Here is an 18,714-nt window from a genome sequence, read left to right on the forward strand (position 1 = left end):
AACCATTAGTGAAAGAACAATAAATAACATATGAGCCAATGGAACGTTTCAGAATTACAAAATATAATATCATTGTTTATATACCTGTTGACCAAAGGAAAATATATATGTAATTATTTCCATTAAATGTCAAAAAAGATAATTTGATAAAGCCTATTCTTATGGGAACTAAGCACTTTAATTGAAATAGAAAATAATCTTGAATGTGATAGGGGGCTCTTTGAAGCAAGCGTCATACCTAACAGAAAAACACTAGAAATATTTCTGCTGTGAAGATGAAAAGGACACTAATCTCATACATCATTACTATTACTCAATATTGCTTTGAAATGCTAATAATGACAATTACACTCAAACTATTTCTGAAAATATATTGGAGAAAAACATTTCCCAACAAATTTTACAGGGCCAGAATTACCCTGATACCAAAGCCAGACAATAATATTACAGACCAATAGCACTTATGAACACAGATACAAAATTTCTGACAAAATATTGGCAAATTCAATCTAGTAATATGAAAAAAGGATAGTCTGTTATGAACACATGAGGTTATTCCTAGGAGTGCGGGGGTGTTTTAACATTAAAAATAATTCAGTATAATGCATCATATGATCATCTCAATAAATGCCAAACAAAACATTTGACAAAAAGCAATCTTGGTTCACGTGCAATGAAACAAACAAACAAAAGCAAGACACTTTTCAGCAACTAGGAATAGAAGAAAACTTCCTCAATCTGATGCAGGTTACCCATGAAAAATCTACAGATATCATTATACTCAATGGAGAGACATAAAACACTTTTCTGGTTTTCTTCAAACCAAGAAGTTAATCAACATCATTTATATCTAACACTATATTGGTGAAGGCCCCAGCCCGGGCAACAAGGCAAGAAAAAGAAATTAGGCATATTGATTGGTAAGCAACAAGTACATCTGTCATTCAAAGAAGACAAAGTCATTTATGCAAAAAACCTACATAATCTAAAAAAATTTAATTGAACCAATGAATAAATTTAGCAATGTCACAGGATGCAAGGTCAATATACAAAAGTGGATTTCTACATATTTCCAAAGAGCATAGAAATTTTTAAAATATTCTTCATAGTAGCATTCAAATCCATGAAATACTTTGGAACAATACACTGAAAGCTATAAAACATTACTGAGAGAAATTAAACAAGATCTGAATAAATGAAGAATACATTTGTGGATTGGAAAATTAATGCTGCTAAGATATAAATTATTCTCAAATTGATATGCAATTTCAATGTATTCACAATCAAAACCCCAGCGTTTTGAGATCTGGGGGCTAGGTATTGTCAAACTGCTTCTAAAATAATATAAAATATGAAGGACCTAGATTATTATTTTAAGAAAGAACAAAATTGGTAACCTATACAATCTTATTTAAGACCTACTGTGAATCTACAGTGATCAAAACAGTAAGATACTGGCATAAAGATAGACATACAGATTAATTTAAAAAAAAGAAAAGAAAAAAGAGTCCAAAAAGAGAGTCCAATGAATAGCCAATTAATTTTTGTTTGATTGGTTTCGGCTTCTCAGCATGTGGAAGTCCCCAGGCCAGGGATCAGACCCTAACCAGAGCAGTGACCCAAGCTGCTTCAGTGACAAGGCCAGATTCTTAACCCACTGCAGAATTCCACAAGAGAATTCCAACAGTCAACTAAATTTTTGAAAAGAAACAAAGGTAATGCGTTTGGCAAGGGATAATGCTTCCAACAAATGGTTCTACAATTCTATTTGGGTTCCAACAATGTCACGCACTATGCCCCAGCCACAATAAGCTGCTTATATATTTCCAATTACATCATATGAGTTCTCATATCCACATTTCTATCTTGCTGTCTCCACTGCCTAGGATATTCCTCTTCTCCTCCGCCTCACTCATTATTCCCTTTCCTTTGACTAACTCGTAATCAATTTTTAAGAGTCACATTGGTAGTCACCCCTTACAGGAAGCCATCCCTGATTCTCCTAGTCTTTCAAGTTGGAGAGAAATGATCCTCTCCTGTGAATACACAGGTAACATATTGCGCTATAATTATGTATTACTGTGTCTCTTTCTCTCACTAAATGTGAGCTTCTTGAGGAAAAGCATCCTGTTACTTATTTTTCTAACTCCAGGGTCAAGCACAGTACCTGACACATATTAGGCACATACCGGTTCTTCCTTGAATAAATGAACAAGTACATAAATGAATAAATAATTGAAAGAATGTTGTTTCCAGTGGCCATCAATTTAGCCAGTCTAAGTTGCCTTTGTAAAATGCATATGCTGTCCCTTTTATTTTACTTTTTTATTTTACTTTATTTTATTGTCTGCATTTCGAAGAAGACCTTTGCAAATGCCAAATGAGATAAGTCAAAGTGGTGACTCCTTACAATTAAGGGATGATTTTGGTGATAACTGTGGTGACAATGACGATAATGTCATTGCAGTGTTTTATAGGATTGAAATGTAATTAAAGCACACAAACAGTGAGAAGTCCAGAGAGTCCAGAAAGAAAAGAAGTCTTGGCAAGAACCAAGGAAGAGAAGGAGCCATGGGGTCTAGAGACAAAGCTTGAAGGTCAAACAGGTCTTAAGAGCAAACGTGAGGTGCGAGCACACAGGTCAGGGGATTGGGGGGGTGGCGACACCAGGAGCCAGAGACATGCAGGCCTGCCCCTGTGCCAGCACAGAGGCTGTCTCCCAGTCCTTTTTATGAATTCTTGCTCAGACCTGGAGGGCCTGGGGTCTCAAGAGTGGTTGCAGCTAGATGTGCCTCCTGAGGCTTCTGGGTCCATTATAACTTAGCTGCCAACAGAGGTGCTGGAAATATCAGGAGATTCTTTTTTTTTTTTCTTTTTTTTTTTTCTTTTTAGGACTGCACCTGCAGCATATGGAAATCCACGGGCTAGGGGTCAAACTGGAGCTGCTGCGGGCCTATGCCAGATCCCAGCCACATCTGCGACATATATTGCTTGTGGCAAGGCTGGATCCTCAACCCACTGCGCAAGGTCAGGGATTGAACCCACAACTTCATGGACACTAGTTGGGGTCTCAACTCGCTGAGCCACAACAGGAGCTCTAGGAGATTCTTAAACTATGACTCAAAGTGTGTGGCCGACTGCCTTTGCCTCAACTGCTTTCCTGCCTGCAGGGAGAGGATATGCTGCTGGAGGGTGTCTGGAGGGCTGCAGGATGCCTGGAGCTGAGGTGGGAGTAAGGAGAATAGGAGAGGGTGCTGGGAAGGGTGAGGATGAGTGGGTTAGGGTGTAGCCCAGCCCAGGAGGATGAGCTCCATATATCCTGCCCAGTTATGTCCCAGAGCCCCCTGCAGCCAAGGATGCTCTGAAAATAAGGCTCCTTTCTTCATTAGCCTCGCTGGCAACACCCTTACTGCGCACAAGGGAGACAAAGCCTTTCACTGCAGATCTAATTACTGCATCCGGTTCCAACTGTGCAGGGACAAATAAGCAGCAGCTCGGTGGAGCAGGAGGTGGCCCAAGGGAGTCCCCAGATGAAAGCGCTTCTGGATGCAAGAGTGTGGAGAGCAGAGGTGAGCTTGCGGGCATGGGCGGGGGGGGGGGGGGGGCGGGGGGGGGCAGAAAGAGAGCATTCAGGAAGCAAAAGATGCACAGTTCTGATTATATCAGTTATTTTCCTAAACATTACTCTTAGGAAGTAAAATCGGCTACAGTATCATTAAAAGAAACTATTTCCAGCACCCCTGGGGGGCCGAGGGTACTCACCAGTAAGTGGTTTTGGAGTTGGGGAAACTGTTGATAGGCTTAGAAAAAATGAGAAGGAAAAAAAGTAAAAACACAAAGCAAAGGCAGGAAGGGCTTCCGTGGCCACCTCCTCTCACTAATGAGGCTTTGCAGGCTGTTGGGAGAGAGGGAGTGGGAGGGCCCTTGGGCTATGCTTCAGGTGGTCCACGGGAGATCAAGTTCCCTCACCTCCTCTCTCAACTCCAGTTCCTGTGTGTGTGAGTCAATCACAGCCTCCAGCTGGGAAGCCCAGATTCAAAGTGACAACTATTTTTGCTTAATGAGATCAGTTCCTCTTGATCCCCCTCATGTCCGGTGGGGGGGTTCCCTCTCAGAGGCTGGACCACTAGGAAGACTGGAGGGCCCGCTCCAATTAAATCCTCCAAGCAACTCCCAGTCTCCTTCTTTCCCTCCCTCCTCTGAGTCTCCCATGAAGAGAGGTGGCTAACTAAGCATGGTCACTCCCTTTAAAGGAAGGAGGAAGGAATGTCCCCCCTGCTGTCTTTTCTAGAGTCACATTTAGACCTCCTTTCCAAGGAGACAACACCCAGCATCCTGGAAGCCTAGGATGGCATGGGCTCTGAGGAAGAAGACAAAAAGGGTGCTCCAAACTTTGGTGCCACACAAACAAATTCATGGGTGGGGGATGCTCAAGTCACTTGAACCATTTATCCAAATTGATCCATAGGTGTTGAGGCTAGTTGTCCCAACTCTTGGCTCTTGGCTGATGTGTTTCCTAGCACATCATCGGCTTGCCACAAGGACAGGGTTAGAAATTGAGGAGGACCTTCCGATCACAGCTTTCCATCCATCAACTGGAGACCCAGGAGGGTGGCAGCCGCACTACTGGGTAAAAATGTGATATAAAAGAAACCTTGGCAGAGTTCCCGTCGTGGCGCAGTGGTTAACGAATCCGACTAGGAACCATGATGTTGCGGGTTCGGTCCCTGCCCTTGCTCAGTGGGTTAACGATCCGGCGTTGCCGTGAGCTGTGGTGTAGGTTGCAGACGCGGCTCGGATCCCACGTTGCTGTGGCTCTGGCGTAGGCCGGTGGCTACAGCTCTGATTCGACCCCTAGCCTGGGAACCTCCATATGCCGTGGGAGCGGCCCAAGAAATAGCAAAAAGACAAAAAAAAAAAAAAAAAAGAAAGAAAAGAAAACTTGGTAATGGCCATGTGGTACCTGGCACAGTAGACAGTTTGTAGAGAAGGATGGATGAGCAGAAATGGTAGGAAAGGGGAGAAAAAGTACTTTAGAGATAAGCAGGAAGCTCCTGCAACCTCTTTTTTTTTTTTTTTTTTTTTTTTTTTTTGCCTTTTATTTATGGCCACACCCATGGCATGTGGAGGTTCCCAGACTAGAGGTCAAATCAGAGTTGTAGCCGCTGGCCCACACCACAGCAACGCCAGATCCAAGCCACGTCTGCAAACTACACCAGAGCTCACAGCAACACCGGATCCTTAACCCACTGAACCTACATCCTCATGGATACTAGTCAGATTTGTTTACACTGAGCCACAACAGGAATCCTCCTGCAACCTCTTAATACATTTAAAACTTGAGCACTTTCCCATGCAGCCTTCTCTCCACATGCTACACTCCCCCTTCCCCACCCAGAAGGTGCTTTCCAGATCTGGACACTAGTGTAGGCAGTTCCCCTTCATATTCTTCCAGCTTCTGTAAGATAGGTAGGTATACGGTTGGCAGATGAGCATGCATGCATTCAGTTGGTATTTCCTGATCACAAGGTATTATGCCAGGTGTCAGGGAACATAACAAAAGTTTAAGCCCCATACCTGTTCCCAGAGGGCCCACATGCGGGGAGGGCACACCCAGAGGGCCCAAGGAAAAGTGAGTGGACCAGTGAATCAGTTAAGATAAACCATGCGTTTGCTCCCAGGGCAGCGAGAGAGCCAGATGACGTCACTCTTGTGTCTTCAGTGCCTCCAGGTTAAGCCTGCTCCTCACCCCCATGATCATCTGGATGAATGATGCACCCGTGAGGTACCGAGGTGCCGATGGCCCCTTGGACACCATCCATTGCTGCCTAATTCAGAGCCGAGTCCATGCATATCTCCATTCTCGATGAGTTAGATGTGGAACACCCTTTAGCCACCCACCCAGAGCTCCTTGGTCAACTCCCAGGGTCTTTCCCAACCCATGATGGAGACAGCGGTTTTGAACTTAACCAGGACTCCAGGCAGTCCCTGCCCTGTCTTGCTCACATGAGAAAGAGGCTTCCTCAGAGGCACCTCGGGTCCAAGCACACCATGTGGCAATGTCATGTTTACTCGACCCTCCCCCACTCCTCTCTGGACTCAGAGCAGGGACTGTGGTCGTTTCAACTCAATTGCATACTGTCTTGTATGTCACATGGTGAATTTAACCAGAACTGCTTTGGCTATAAGTGAGAGAAACTTAATTTAAAACAGCTTGAACAAGAAAAGGTGATTTAGGAGTTCCATCGTGGCGCAGTGGTTAACGAATTTGACTAGGAACCATGAGGTTGCAGGTTCGATCCCTGGCCTTGCTCAGTGGGTTAAGGATCTGGCGTTGCCATAAGCTGTGGTGTAGGTCGCAGATCCTGTGTTGCTGTGGCTCTGGCATAGGCCGGCGTCTACAGGTCCGATTAGACCCCTAGCCTGGGAACCTCCATATGCTGAAGGAAGTGGCCTTAGAAAAGGCAAAAAGACAAAAAAAAAAAAAAAAAAAGAAGAAGGAAAGAAAAAGAAAAGGTGATTTATAAGAGGTTTTGTCCTAGAAACGTAGAGGTTTTTAGAAAGAAATGTTATAATGACTGTGGAAAAGGAATACCCAGGGGGCAGGTGCGCACAGCTGGCCTGGAAGGTCCTTTCAACCTGTGATCACACCAGCACGGGTGCTCATCTGGGAGGTGGGGAGGAAACAAACTTCTCTGCTGTTCCTTCAACATCTGTCCAGATGAAGGAGCTCCGTGTCTAAATTAAAGTACATTATCTCCAGAGGTGGCTGCAGTACGTGAGTGTGGAACCAGGCTGCTTATTTTCTATTGAAGCCTACAATTTCTGTTCAGCAGCAAAAGTCACCACGGACCCACCACTGAGGCCAATTAGATCTACAGTACTTGTAAAGCTGATCTCAATTTTATCAGTGTCCGACTGATTTCAATGGCATAATTTGATATAGCAATAGCATAGCAGAAGCTTTACAATAGACAGCAGGCAGCTTTGGGTGTCTTTCTCATTCTAATTTTACTTTTGAGTTAGTGGGGCTTTTCACTTGCTATGATACACTCTAATACCTCTTCTGACATTATAATCTAAAATGTATTTGGAAGAGATACCACCAAATTCCATTTTCCCTTCCTCCAGGAGGGAGTGTATTGTTACCAACCCCTCTCTGGTATAGGTAAGGATGTTGAAACAGAGGTTTAGTGATCTGCCAGATTTACATAGATAATGAGTACATCCGATGTGAAATGTTCCTGGTTAAATCCAGACACATGAATATCTCATTTCCAAGCCCTCTTACTCACAACAGTCTTTGCATTTTCTGATTTTAGAATAAAGGGCTCTGTGTGATCTGGCCCCTGACTACCCCATCCCAGCCCATTGTCTCTACTGCTTTCTACGGTATTCGAGACACGGTTCTTTTGTTTCCAGAAGAACCACACACCCTCTCACCTCAGGACATTTGCACATGCTATTTCCCCTCACTTGGAAGATTTCCACATAGCGCAGCCCCCTGCCCGCTTAACTTCTATTCATCTTCTTTTTTGTTTATTCGTTTTGTTTGTTTTTTGCTTTTTTGTTTCATTGAAGTAAAGTTGATTTACAAGGTTGTGATCATTTCTGCTGTACAACAAAGTGACTCAGTTATACATGCACACACATCCATTCTTTTTCAGATTCTTTTCCCATATAGGTTATCATAGAATATTGGGTAGAGCTCCCTGTGCTGTATAGCAGGTCCCCACTGGCCAATCATTCCATATACAAAAGTGTGCATATCCCAGTCCCAAGCCCCCAAGTCCATCCCCTACTACCTGTTGTGTTTGGTAACCATAAGTTTGTTTTCAAAGCCTGTGAGTCTGTTTCTGATTTGCAAATAAGTTCATTTATATCATTTTTTAGACTCCATGTATGATGTTTGTTAGAGATTCTCATCCTAAGTGAAATAAGTCAGACAAAGGCAAATACCCTATAAGATCACTATCCATCTACTGTGTCAGTTCAAGCATCAGGATCTCAGGAAAAACCCTGATGCCACTCACACCTCCCTGTCACCCAACCTCAAAGCAGTTACACACTTAGAAATTACATCTTCTTGACAATCTGATTAATGACTATCTCCCTGACCAGATTATAAGCTCCACACGGCAGAAATCATGTCTGTTTATACACCATTGTTGCTACAGAGGCAAGCAAATATTCTTAATACAGCAAATGAATGAATGAATACATGCCAGAGAGAGAAATATCAATGCAATCTTACCGCAGACATTGGGCAGCATTTCCAATTCCAATTTTACATTTGAGTTCCTTGGGCTTTTCACTTGGTATGAGACATGTTAATATCCACTCTTATTTTTATAATCGAAGAAGACCCGCGAAGAAGCTAAGCGTTACTTCAGTGCAGCCCTAGTTTCTACCTACCCCATTTCTGATATACATGGTTTATCAACTCGGGGTAAGGAGTGACAGTGGCATCAAGTATAGTCACACATGAAGAGCCACAGCTCAAGGCCTCGTGATTGCTTGCACTAAGGTAAGTTATTTCACCTGTGCCCTTAGAAAGAGAGCCCTAGGGGGATTTTTATCTATTTCTTACTGAGGTATTCCCCCCAGCAGAAGAGACAAGGCATTGTGAGCCCACATTCCTAGGGTCCCAGGATCTGATTCCCCACCTTGGAACCAGGGTCAGGGCCATCAATCAGCCACATCAGCTCCACAAGGATGCTGGCTGCCTGCGTTCACCTGGCAGGATAGCTCGTTCTGCCCTCCCCCTGCTCACATAAGAGAACTCCAGCCTCCCAAAGAAGAGATTCTCAGGAATTTATGACTCAATCTACTCACCCAAAAGGAGCATAAATGGGATTAGTTTTAATATTGTTAAGTTGCAAAAATACAGGCATATGTGCGTGCCAAAGCGAAAATGTACGCAAGCAAAGGAGGAAAACATATGGGTACCCATATGGTGAAAAGCGCATTGCTAGACCTTCACACACTTCTCATTTACAACGAGCACCAAAGTTAGTGAACATAAATTTGCTTTGCAAAAATATGAGAGGAACAGCTTGTTTGCCCATAACTGTTCCACTGAGCAAGATATGGATAACCTTGATTTCTCATCTCAGACACCTCTTTCTCACACTCTGGGGATTAATTAGGCTCTAAACATGACTTCAGATTAGAAACAAGGATCCTGGCTGCCTCGCAGAGAGACAAAGAAATAGCATGACCGGATGATGCAGCAGGTCAACTAATAGGCAGTTCCTGCTAGTGGCTGGGATTGTACCTGGGATGGCTTAGAAGAGAAATGAGGTTGGTAGGTCTCAGCGGGTTTCTTTTAATTGAAGCACAGCAACAACAGAGACCCACCGCAAACAATGGTGTGGATGTGGTTTTCATCTGAAGCTGTGCTTTTCTTAGCAGAGGACTGAGTGGTGGCTAGAATCTGTCCAGACACAGGAAGGTAGGTGTGGAATTAGGGAGGAGAATGTAAGAGTGTGGGCACCCTTGGGTGTCCCAGATAACAAGCCGAATTTGATAAAAAAAAAAAAAAAAGTGTAACTTTATATTGCATCTGTTCCAATCTTAAACCCCGGGAGCCATCTCTGTACCGTGGAAAGAGCTCAAGACTTAAAAAGCAGGGACGAGGCTCCTTTCATGGGTCCACCCCTTTACTTACCCATGAATCATTCTCCATTACTTTAACATTTTCTAGTCTGTTTCTTTGCCCGTGAAATAGGCAGAGCGTGTTCTTCTCTGACCTATTTCAGAGAGATGCCATAAACTCACCTGAAATGATGCATGTGGAAATAGTTTAAAAACACTACATTCTTATGTAAGCAGGTTATTGGCAAAAAGCTAGAGACTCATTTTACTTATTATTCCTATTTTGAACTTTTTTGTTCTGAAATAATTATTGATGCACAAGAAGTCACAAAAATAGTAGAGAGGGGTTCTAGGTACTCAGCTCCCCCAATGGTGATGGTGGAATCTTATCTAACTAAACAAGTTATCAAAGCCAAGTAATTGATATAGGCACAATGCAATTAACCACAGGATAGGACTTCTCTTAGATTTCACCAGTTCTTGTGTATATTCATTGTTTATCTCTTTGTGTATAATCCTGACATTTCATCATGCATACAGATTTTTCTAACTCTAATAAGAGTCAAGATATGAACTGTTCCTTCCCCACAAGGCTTTTGGATCACCCCTTTCCCTCCCCAGCCCCAATCACCACCACCACTGATCTGTGTACCTCTTTGCAATTTTTCCATCTTGGGAATGCTATAAAAATGGAATCCTATAATAGGCCCCCCTTTTGAGATAAACTGTTTGGATTCCTAGAATGCCCTCAGCTCCATCCAGGATGTTAAGTTCTGTAATAATTCATGCTGAATATCATTTCAATGTGTGGGTGTCACATAGTTTGTTTAAGCAATCAGCCCCCAAAGGACCTTTGGACTGTATCCAAATATGTCTATTACAAATAAAATGACTATGTCTTTCCGAATTTTTTGGTGGAACAGAGAGGCACTGAATGACTAATGAATGACCCAAGATGGTGATGGTGACGAGTAAAAAAGACAGAGGGAGGCACAGGCATCATGATGGGCACAAGAGTACATAATTAGAAAGGCATCAAGAAGTTCCCATTGTGGTGCAATGAAAATGAATTGGATTAGTAACCATGAGGTTATGGGTTTAATTCCTGGCCTTGCTCAGTGGGTTAAGGATCTGGAGTTGCCATGACCTTCAGTGTAGGTCACAGATGTGGTTCAGATCCTGCATTGCTGTGGCTGTGGTGTAGGCCAGCAGCTACAGCTCTGATTCGACCCCTAGCCTGGGAACCTCCATATGCCATGAGTGTGGCCCTAAAGAGCAAGAAAAAAAAAAAGGCATCATAATAAATATTAGCACTTTCCTTTCAGGGCATTAAATTAGTATAACAGGGCTCAACACACAGTAAATACTCATGATGATGAGCGGGACCGGTTCTCAGGCTTAACTGTAAGTGACAGGCATTCTGAAAAGGAACTGAAACTAGAACATGGCCCCACAGCAATTTAGAGAGAATCATTGGGCCACTCATCATAAGTGTCCAGCCCAATCCCAAGCATTCCACTTACTTTCTTTTCCGATCCTTATGATACCCTGAGGACACTGGCACATGTAGCTGCAGTCTAGGAGACTGAGGATGTTGGAGATGAAGTGATTTTTCTAATCTGAGCAGGTTGTTAACTGCTCAGGCCAGGCTTCAAGCCCAGAACCTGAAGTTTCACTCTATCTAGGAGCTAACACTGCCAGCCACAAGGAATTGACACTTCCTCATGGGGGTGAGGCAGTGCTTCTTCGATGTGGAATGTTGACTTGGTGATTTCTTCTAAGACTTTCTTCTCAGGAATTTCTAGCATGAAAAACAAGAGCTTTGTAGAAATGGTCTGTGACCGGTCCATTTCCTAACCTCAATGTCTGTTCGGCCAGGTCAGAAGCAAGAACGATAGTTTTGCTGGAATTCTCTCTCTTCTCTTACATGGAATTCACTCATCTGATGACTTCATAGGTCTGGAAAAAGCCACGCATAACCCCCCACCCCCAGCCTGTGTGCCACTTAGCACACAGTAGACTCATGCACAGCATGAGGGAGTGAAAGCTCGTGGCCTCTCCTCAGAGAAGGCTCTCTCCCACTGTTAGGTTCCTACTCAGGGTGAGTCAACTTGGTTATGTGGATTCTCATTCATGATAAATTAGAGGGAGATAGAAGAAATGCACCTGCTAAAAGGTACACAGGGCTTTCGGAAGTGTTGACAACAGTCTGATTTGAGAGAAGGAAGGAAAGATAGAGGAACCATAAAAAACTGCAATGAGAATTTCAACAGCATTTTAGGGCCATATTCGTCATTACTCTGGACGCTAAACACTGAGATACAAACAATGCTTACATATAATGTTTGTATTACATTTTAAAGATGAGGCCAGATGACATCCTTTCTACTCTAGGAAAAGGGGAAGAACATAATACATTTTTAAACTGCTTCCATTAAAAATGACTCAAGTCAATGCATAAAGGAGTCAGCTCCAGTTACCTGGAAAATTCACTTCTGTGAAATATCTCATTCTCTTGCTCCCTGAGGTATTACTGTGCAGGAGTCAACTGTAGCAGCAACTCACTCACAGGTGAATAGCTGTCATCCTAACACCTCCACGGAGAGGAAACAGAAAAGAAAACTTTATTATTTTCCCCAACATCTGGCCTTTGCAAATATGTCCCTGGAAATGGGGACAGATGTGGAAAGCACTGCAGCGGATTACCACCGCAGCTTAAAGGGGAACAAAGAACCCTCCTTCTAACCACTGCCTGTGATGTCCTTTGCCACTCCCCTCTTCTAATATTGTTTCCACTTTTCACATTGTTTAATTGTTCATATTTTTATATTCCTCCAATGATATCCAAGAGCTGCTTCTCCTGTTCTTCAGGAAGGGAAGAGAAAATCACCCTTGGGGCCCACCTGTATCACTGTGTATTCCAAACACCCTGACTACTTGCTTGGCCACTTCTTTGGGGACCTGCCCACTTTTCACTGGCCTGTGAGTCCATTCTTGTCCTAGTTTCTAAGCTGGCGGTCACTCAGTGGAGATTTCTACGTGCATGAAGTCTGTGAAACAAGTGCCATCTTCTCTAGCAAATCCATGTGAAGATATGTTTTATTTTTTTAATCCTGTGATCTGCTACTGAAAATAAATTAACTTTTTATAGCTAAAGCTAAAGAAGAAGGTCAAATGCTCCGTGGTTTGCATGTCAAATTCAAACCCCTCCCTTAATGTGTGTATACAAAGCACTTGGCTTGAGAAGCTCCCAGTGCTTAATAATCATGATCTTGTAAGAACCTCCAGCTTTTCTCAGAAGTGAGACAGAGGCCCTGTGGGGATGAATCCTCATGAATTTGTCAATATTTCAAAGGAATGAAGCAAAAGTGGGGGGGTCAGGAGGACTCTTGGCCGCATAGTCCAAAACACTGGGAGACCTTATATTGGCATCAGGAAGCCCGGTGATTGATTGATTGATTGATTTTTTGCTTTTTAGGGTTGAACCCAAGGCACATGGAAGTTCCCAGGCTAAGGGTTGAATAGGAGCTACAGCTGCTGGCCTACACCACAGCCACAGCAATGCAGGATCCGAGCCACCTCTGTGACCTATACCACAGTTCATGGCAATGCCGGATCCCCGACCCACTGAGCAAGGCCAGGGATCAAACCTGCGTCCTCATGAATACTAGTTGGATTCATTATCACTGAGCCACAGCAGGAACTCCCAGACTTTTTTTATTTTTGAATTTCACCCTGCTTTCATAAGAAGGACTTATTTGGAATTTTCATGTTTCTTTTCTTTTCTTTTTTATTGAAGTCTAGTTGAGTTGCAATAGTTTTTGTGTGTTTCTAAGGGGAAATAAAAACCTAAAAAAACCTACAAAATAAAGTTACTTCAAAGGGACTCCAAGGAAAGTGGCAATGATGGGAATAGTGACATCATGGAAACTGGCAGATGCGCCCATGGCTCCCCTCCCTCCTTCCCCTCAGGCCCAATTAGTTTTTAGCATTTACCATTTCCCAGTTTTTAGCATTTACCAGGCCTAAAACCCTTCCTTTCCCAACTATCAGTTCAGGCAGAAATCATATTCCTGTTTTTTCAGCTGCATGTTTTTCTGTCATCATGTACTTTTTATATTTCAGAGATTCCCTGTGGTTTCTGATCCACAAACAACTACTTCTTTCTAGTGTGATAATGGATTCATAAGTTCATTTGTCTTTACCTTTACTTCTATAATTTCTAGAGGTTGGCTGCATGTGCTCCGTCTGTCATTTTAAACCATAACCACTATTCTTCATCTTTAATAATCTGCTCGTTCGATTATTCTTTTTTTAAAATGGAAGCTTGTTTATTCATTCCTGTTACATAGATCCTCAAATTTAAACAGCCCATTTCATATATTGCATTAGCATTTGGGAACACAGCTGTCCTGTAAGCTGTGTTTTCCAAGGGAATCTTTTGGAATTTCAAAGAAAATGTCATTGAAACTTTTCTTTCCCGTTGTTGCTTGCTGCACTCTACCATCAACTGTTCTCAAAATGCTAGTTACTGTTCAAGTTATATTGGCTGCTCTCCTAAATCTTTAAAACAACTCCCCAAAGTTGCCTCCACTCCAAGTGAGGCGTGTCCTTCTAAAAATAAATATTGGTGATCACCCTGAAGGTGCAATTTTTTTTTTTTTTTTTTTTTTTTTTTTTTTTTTGCAGGTTCAAATTTTAAGCATGCAAATCCTCCAGGTTCCAGGGCTTTTCAAACTCACTCCCTAAATAATGCTTTGAGAGTAAATGTTTAAAGTCATTGAGAAAGGGGAAGAAAGACAATAGGGGGAATGAGACAGCCAAGTGGAGGCCAACACAATGAAAAACATAGAAGGAAACTTGAAAGTAGAGGACAGGCCTGGAAACTTAAAAAGGAGAGAGAGAATGTAAATCTGGGATTGGGGGGGGCGGTTTGAGGCTGACTTGCAACTATTATGTTCTCAAAAGATCAGGAATGTGGCTCAATCTTCCTTATTTTAAGAAGGAAAACTTACCATGGAACCATCATAAAAAATTGCTTTAAAATACTTCCACAAAGTCAGATCACCTTTCAAAAGATTCCTCAGCTGAGAGAACCGTAAGTTTAGGATCAACCAAATGCACTCTGAGATTTCAAGCATCCATAAAGACATTTAACTTTACCACATAGCTTGAAATTGGTCTGATGGTTAGACATATTTTTGTGTGTAATGTAAATCAGAATTCTCCCCAACCTGAAGTCAGATTTCCAGGGCGTTTATATTGCTGGGAACACAGCCCTGCTGTGTGCATATTCAAGTTGTGCTTTGGGATGCCCCATTTATCTATTTTAATATTCTTGTTGATATTACTTTATAATATTGACATTTGGATTTCAATATCTGAGGCCTTCACACAAAGGATGTCTGGTGGATTGATTACCATTATCTTTCCCTATCACAAGACCAGCTCTGAAATATGAATTCTCAATTTACAGGGAAAGCATGGGATGGTGAAAGCCTGAATGATGCTCCTGGTAACATCCAGTTTCTCATTTGATGAGTGCTGCTCTCACAATTCATGTTCCAAATGAGGGGGACATGTTCAGGGCATTATTTCCTGCATCCCTATGTGTAGAGTTTTCAAATTTTATTGAGATGTAATGCACTTATATCAAAACGCACCCCTTTTGGTGTAGAGTTTGAACTGTTTCAGTAATTTAAGCACCAATGTAACCACCTCCCCACTCAAGATATCCATCACCCCAAAAAGTCCCTTGTGCCCCTTTGTAATCGAAATCCCTACCCTAGATAACCACTGACTTGATTATAGCCCCTATAGATTAGTTTTGCTTTTGGTTTTTTTTTTTTTTTTTTTTTTTGGTCTTTTTGTCTTTTCTAGGGCCACTCCCGTGGCATATGGAGGTTCCAAGGGTAGGGGTCTAATCGGAGCTGTAGCCATCTGCCTATACCACAGCCACAGCAACGCAGGATCCTTAACCCACTGAGCAAGGCCAGGGATCGAACCCACAACCTCATGGTTCCTAGTCGGATTGGTTAACCACTGAGCAATGATGGGAACTCCTAGATTAGTTTTTGCCTCTTTTAGAATTTCATAGTAATGGAAACACAACAGTATCTTTTTTTCTTTCTTTCTTTTTTTGGTTTCTCTAGCATAGTACAGTTTTTGGAATTTATCCCTTTTGTTATAGGTAGCAATGGTTTGCTCCTTGTAATCTCTGAGAAGCTATCTGTTGTTTCAATATACCACAGCTTCACTATTTACCTGTTGGGTTATTTCTAGTTTGAGTCTATTATAAAGGAAGCTGCAGTGAACATTTGTGTACAATGTATATCTGTGCAGATATGCTTTCATTTATCCTTGAGAAACTCCTAGAACTGGGATCACTATGTCACCTGATAAGTATACGTTTAACTTTATAACAAAGGGCGAAACTGCTCTCCATAGGGTTTACACCCTTTTACAGTCCCAGAGTTAATGTATAATAGTTTCAGTTGATCCAAATCCTCCTCAACACTTGATAGTATCTTTTTAATTTTTGTCATTCTAGTAGTTGTGTCGTAGTATTTCATTACGGCTTAATTTTCATTTCTATATATGGGTGGAATAAGCATATTTTCATGTGCTTATTCCACCCATATATCATGCAAATTGTTTGTTTACATGTTGTGTTCATGTCAGGGTAGGTTGTTGGAATTACGTGGTAAGAATTCTTCATATAGCGCAGATGCGAATTCGTTGTGGGTTGTAGGTATAGCAAATGTTTTCTCCTAGTCTGTGGTTCTGGTTTCATTTACTCTTAACGGTTGAATTTTGATGAAGCCAGTTATGAGTTGAATTTCATTCTCTGCCCCCCGCCCAAAAGACAACCTGAAGTCCTAACACCAGCCTTTCAGAATGTAACTTTATTTGGAAATGGGATCTTTACTGAGACAATTAAGATAACGTGAGGTCATAACTGTGGATATGATGTGTCTCATGTCCTTGTAACAAGGGAAAGTTTGACACAGGGTAAAGCACACGGGAAGGCCATGTAACAATGAAGCAGGGTTTGGGATGATGCACTTATGAGCCATGAAACACCAAAGATGGCCAGAAAACCACCAGAAGCTAGGGGAGAGGCATGGAACAGGTCTCAAAAGGAACTAATGCTACCAACACTTGATCATGGGCATCTAGCCTCTAGAACTGTAAGAAAATGCATTTCTGCAGTTTAAGCCGTGAGGTTTGTAGTACTTTGTCATGCCAACCATAGGAAAATAATACAAGAACAATTTTGTCATTTTTTTTCTCATACGCCTACAGCTTTTAGTGACCTGGTAAGACTGTCTAACTCAACATTCTAAGATTTATTCCTCAGTTTTTCTCTAGATTTATATTATTTTACATCACACACAAGCATACTCCACAGTTTCCTTTCGACTGGGTTTCATGTTTAGATTTTCTGTTGCCTTAGAAAGCACTTGTTTCCTGTATAATTTATAGAATTAATCATAATTTTTATTACTAGTGTAAATACTTCAAGTGGCTCTTGGCCTACCTCTTCAAGTTCAACGTAGAGTAAGTTTTATCTCCAAGCAGATAAAGCCAACTATCCTTTTGGCTCCCTTCCTAAGAAGTTGGAGATGTTTTTTGTTTTTGTTTTTGTTTTTGTTTTGTTTTGTTTTCCTGTCTTTTTTAGGGCCACACCTGAGGCATATGGAGATTCCCAGGCTAGGGGTTGAAAAGGAGCTGTAGCTGCTGGCCTACAACATAGCCACAGCAAATCAGGATCCAAGTCATGTCTGCAACTACCCCACAGCTCATGGCAATGCCTGGTCCTTAACCCACTGAGTGAGGCCAGGGATTGAACCTGCATCTTCATGGATGGATTCATATCCCGTGAGCCACGATGGAAACTCTGGAGATGATTATAACTAAGGTTTTAATACCAATCACCGAGTGCCCAGCACAGGCACACGCAGGAGCCCTTACCCAGTTCTATTATTCTTCTTCCACTCTGGGTAAATGTCCTGAAAGCATGGAGGAGGAGATCCTTTTTTCTCCTGGATGCACAACTACATCAACCAACGTTTTCAGATGACATTCAGCTTCTAGAATTCTACTCCAAGAAAGGACAAACCACCAACGGACTTCTGTGCCTCCATCTACAGACATTAGCATCTTTGTTGGAAGCTATTCTTATGGTAACTCTGCCCTTCATAGTTGGGGAAACAGAAGTCTTTTCATGTCATAAAAGGGACTGAGAACATAATTCAGTAAAGTGTCTCTACAAACTCTTCTTTCAGAACGGAATACCCAGCGGCGAATGCCTGTAGCGTGCTTGCTTTTACATTCGTATTTTACAGTATTGCTTTCTGAGTCCTGAAGTTTTGTTGAGCATTAAAAGCAAATCTTTAACATACCAATTCTGAAAACATCCTACAGGTAACTCCTTACCCTTGACTGACAGGTGTCTCCACGTCACTGTTGGCTCCGGTCTACCGATAGCAAGACACAGCAGGGTCACACTGCTCCCCTCATTCACAGTGATGTCTGAGGAGATATTCATGATCTGAGGAGGAACTGTAAGGAATCAGAGGAGAAAAGAAATATGAAAGAATGATTCTTTTTTTTTTTTTTTTTTTGCCTTTTTAGGGTCACACCCTTGGCACAGGCTAGGGGTCAAATCAGAGCTGAAGCCCCCAGCCTACACCACAGCCACAGCAATGCCAGATCCGAGCTGTGTCTGCAACCTACACCACATCTCATAGCAATGCCAAATCCTAACCCACTGGGCAAGACCGGGGATCAAACCTGCATCCTCATACATCCTAGTCGGGTTTGTTAACTGCTGAGCCACAAAGGAAACTCTAAAAGAATGAGTCTTTGCACTCAAAAGGAGGCATTAGCCTATACACATTCCCATAGTATGATTTTATGATGAGTATTCTCAGTAAGAATTTCAGATTGCTTGATTCACCAAGGATGTGACCATTCACAGAACACATAGAGGATGCTCATGGAAGGAGGTCTCTATCTTTTCTGGTGGTAGCAGGAGGCAGATGTAAGAGTGGGGTTGGGAAGAGCAGAGTGACTAAAGAGATGGGTGTTACTGATGCTGATCAAAGCAAAAAC

At 42.3% G+C, this 18,714-nt stretch overlaps 1 protein-coding gene across 6 annotated transcripts in view; it reads right to left on the bottom strand.

Moving 5' to 3' along the window:
- OPCML (opioid binding protein/cell adhesion molecule like) overlaps positions 1 to 18,714 on the bottom strand; it is a 1,103,452-nt gene that overhangs the window by 86,384 nt on the left and 998,354 nt on the right. For all 6 annotated transcript variants that reach the window (XM_021102357.1, XM_021102356.1, XM_021102355.1 and 3 more), the window contains one exon: positions 18,037 to 18,162. In XM_021102357.1, coding sequence (XP_020958016.1) covers positions 18,037 to 18,162 — 126 coding nt within the window. The remainder of the gene's footprint in view (positions 1 to 18,036; positions 18,163 to 18,714) is intronic.

This window comes from Sus scrofa, chromosome 9, assembly GCF_000003025.6.
Source record: "Sus scrofa isolate TJ Tabasco breed Duroc chromosome 9, Sscrofa11.1, whole genome shotgun sequence".
Classification (NCBI taxonomy): Eukaryota; Metazoa; Chordata; class Mammalia; order Artiodactyla; family Suidae; genus Sus; species Sus scrofa.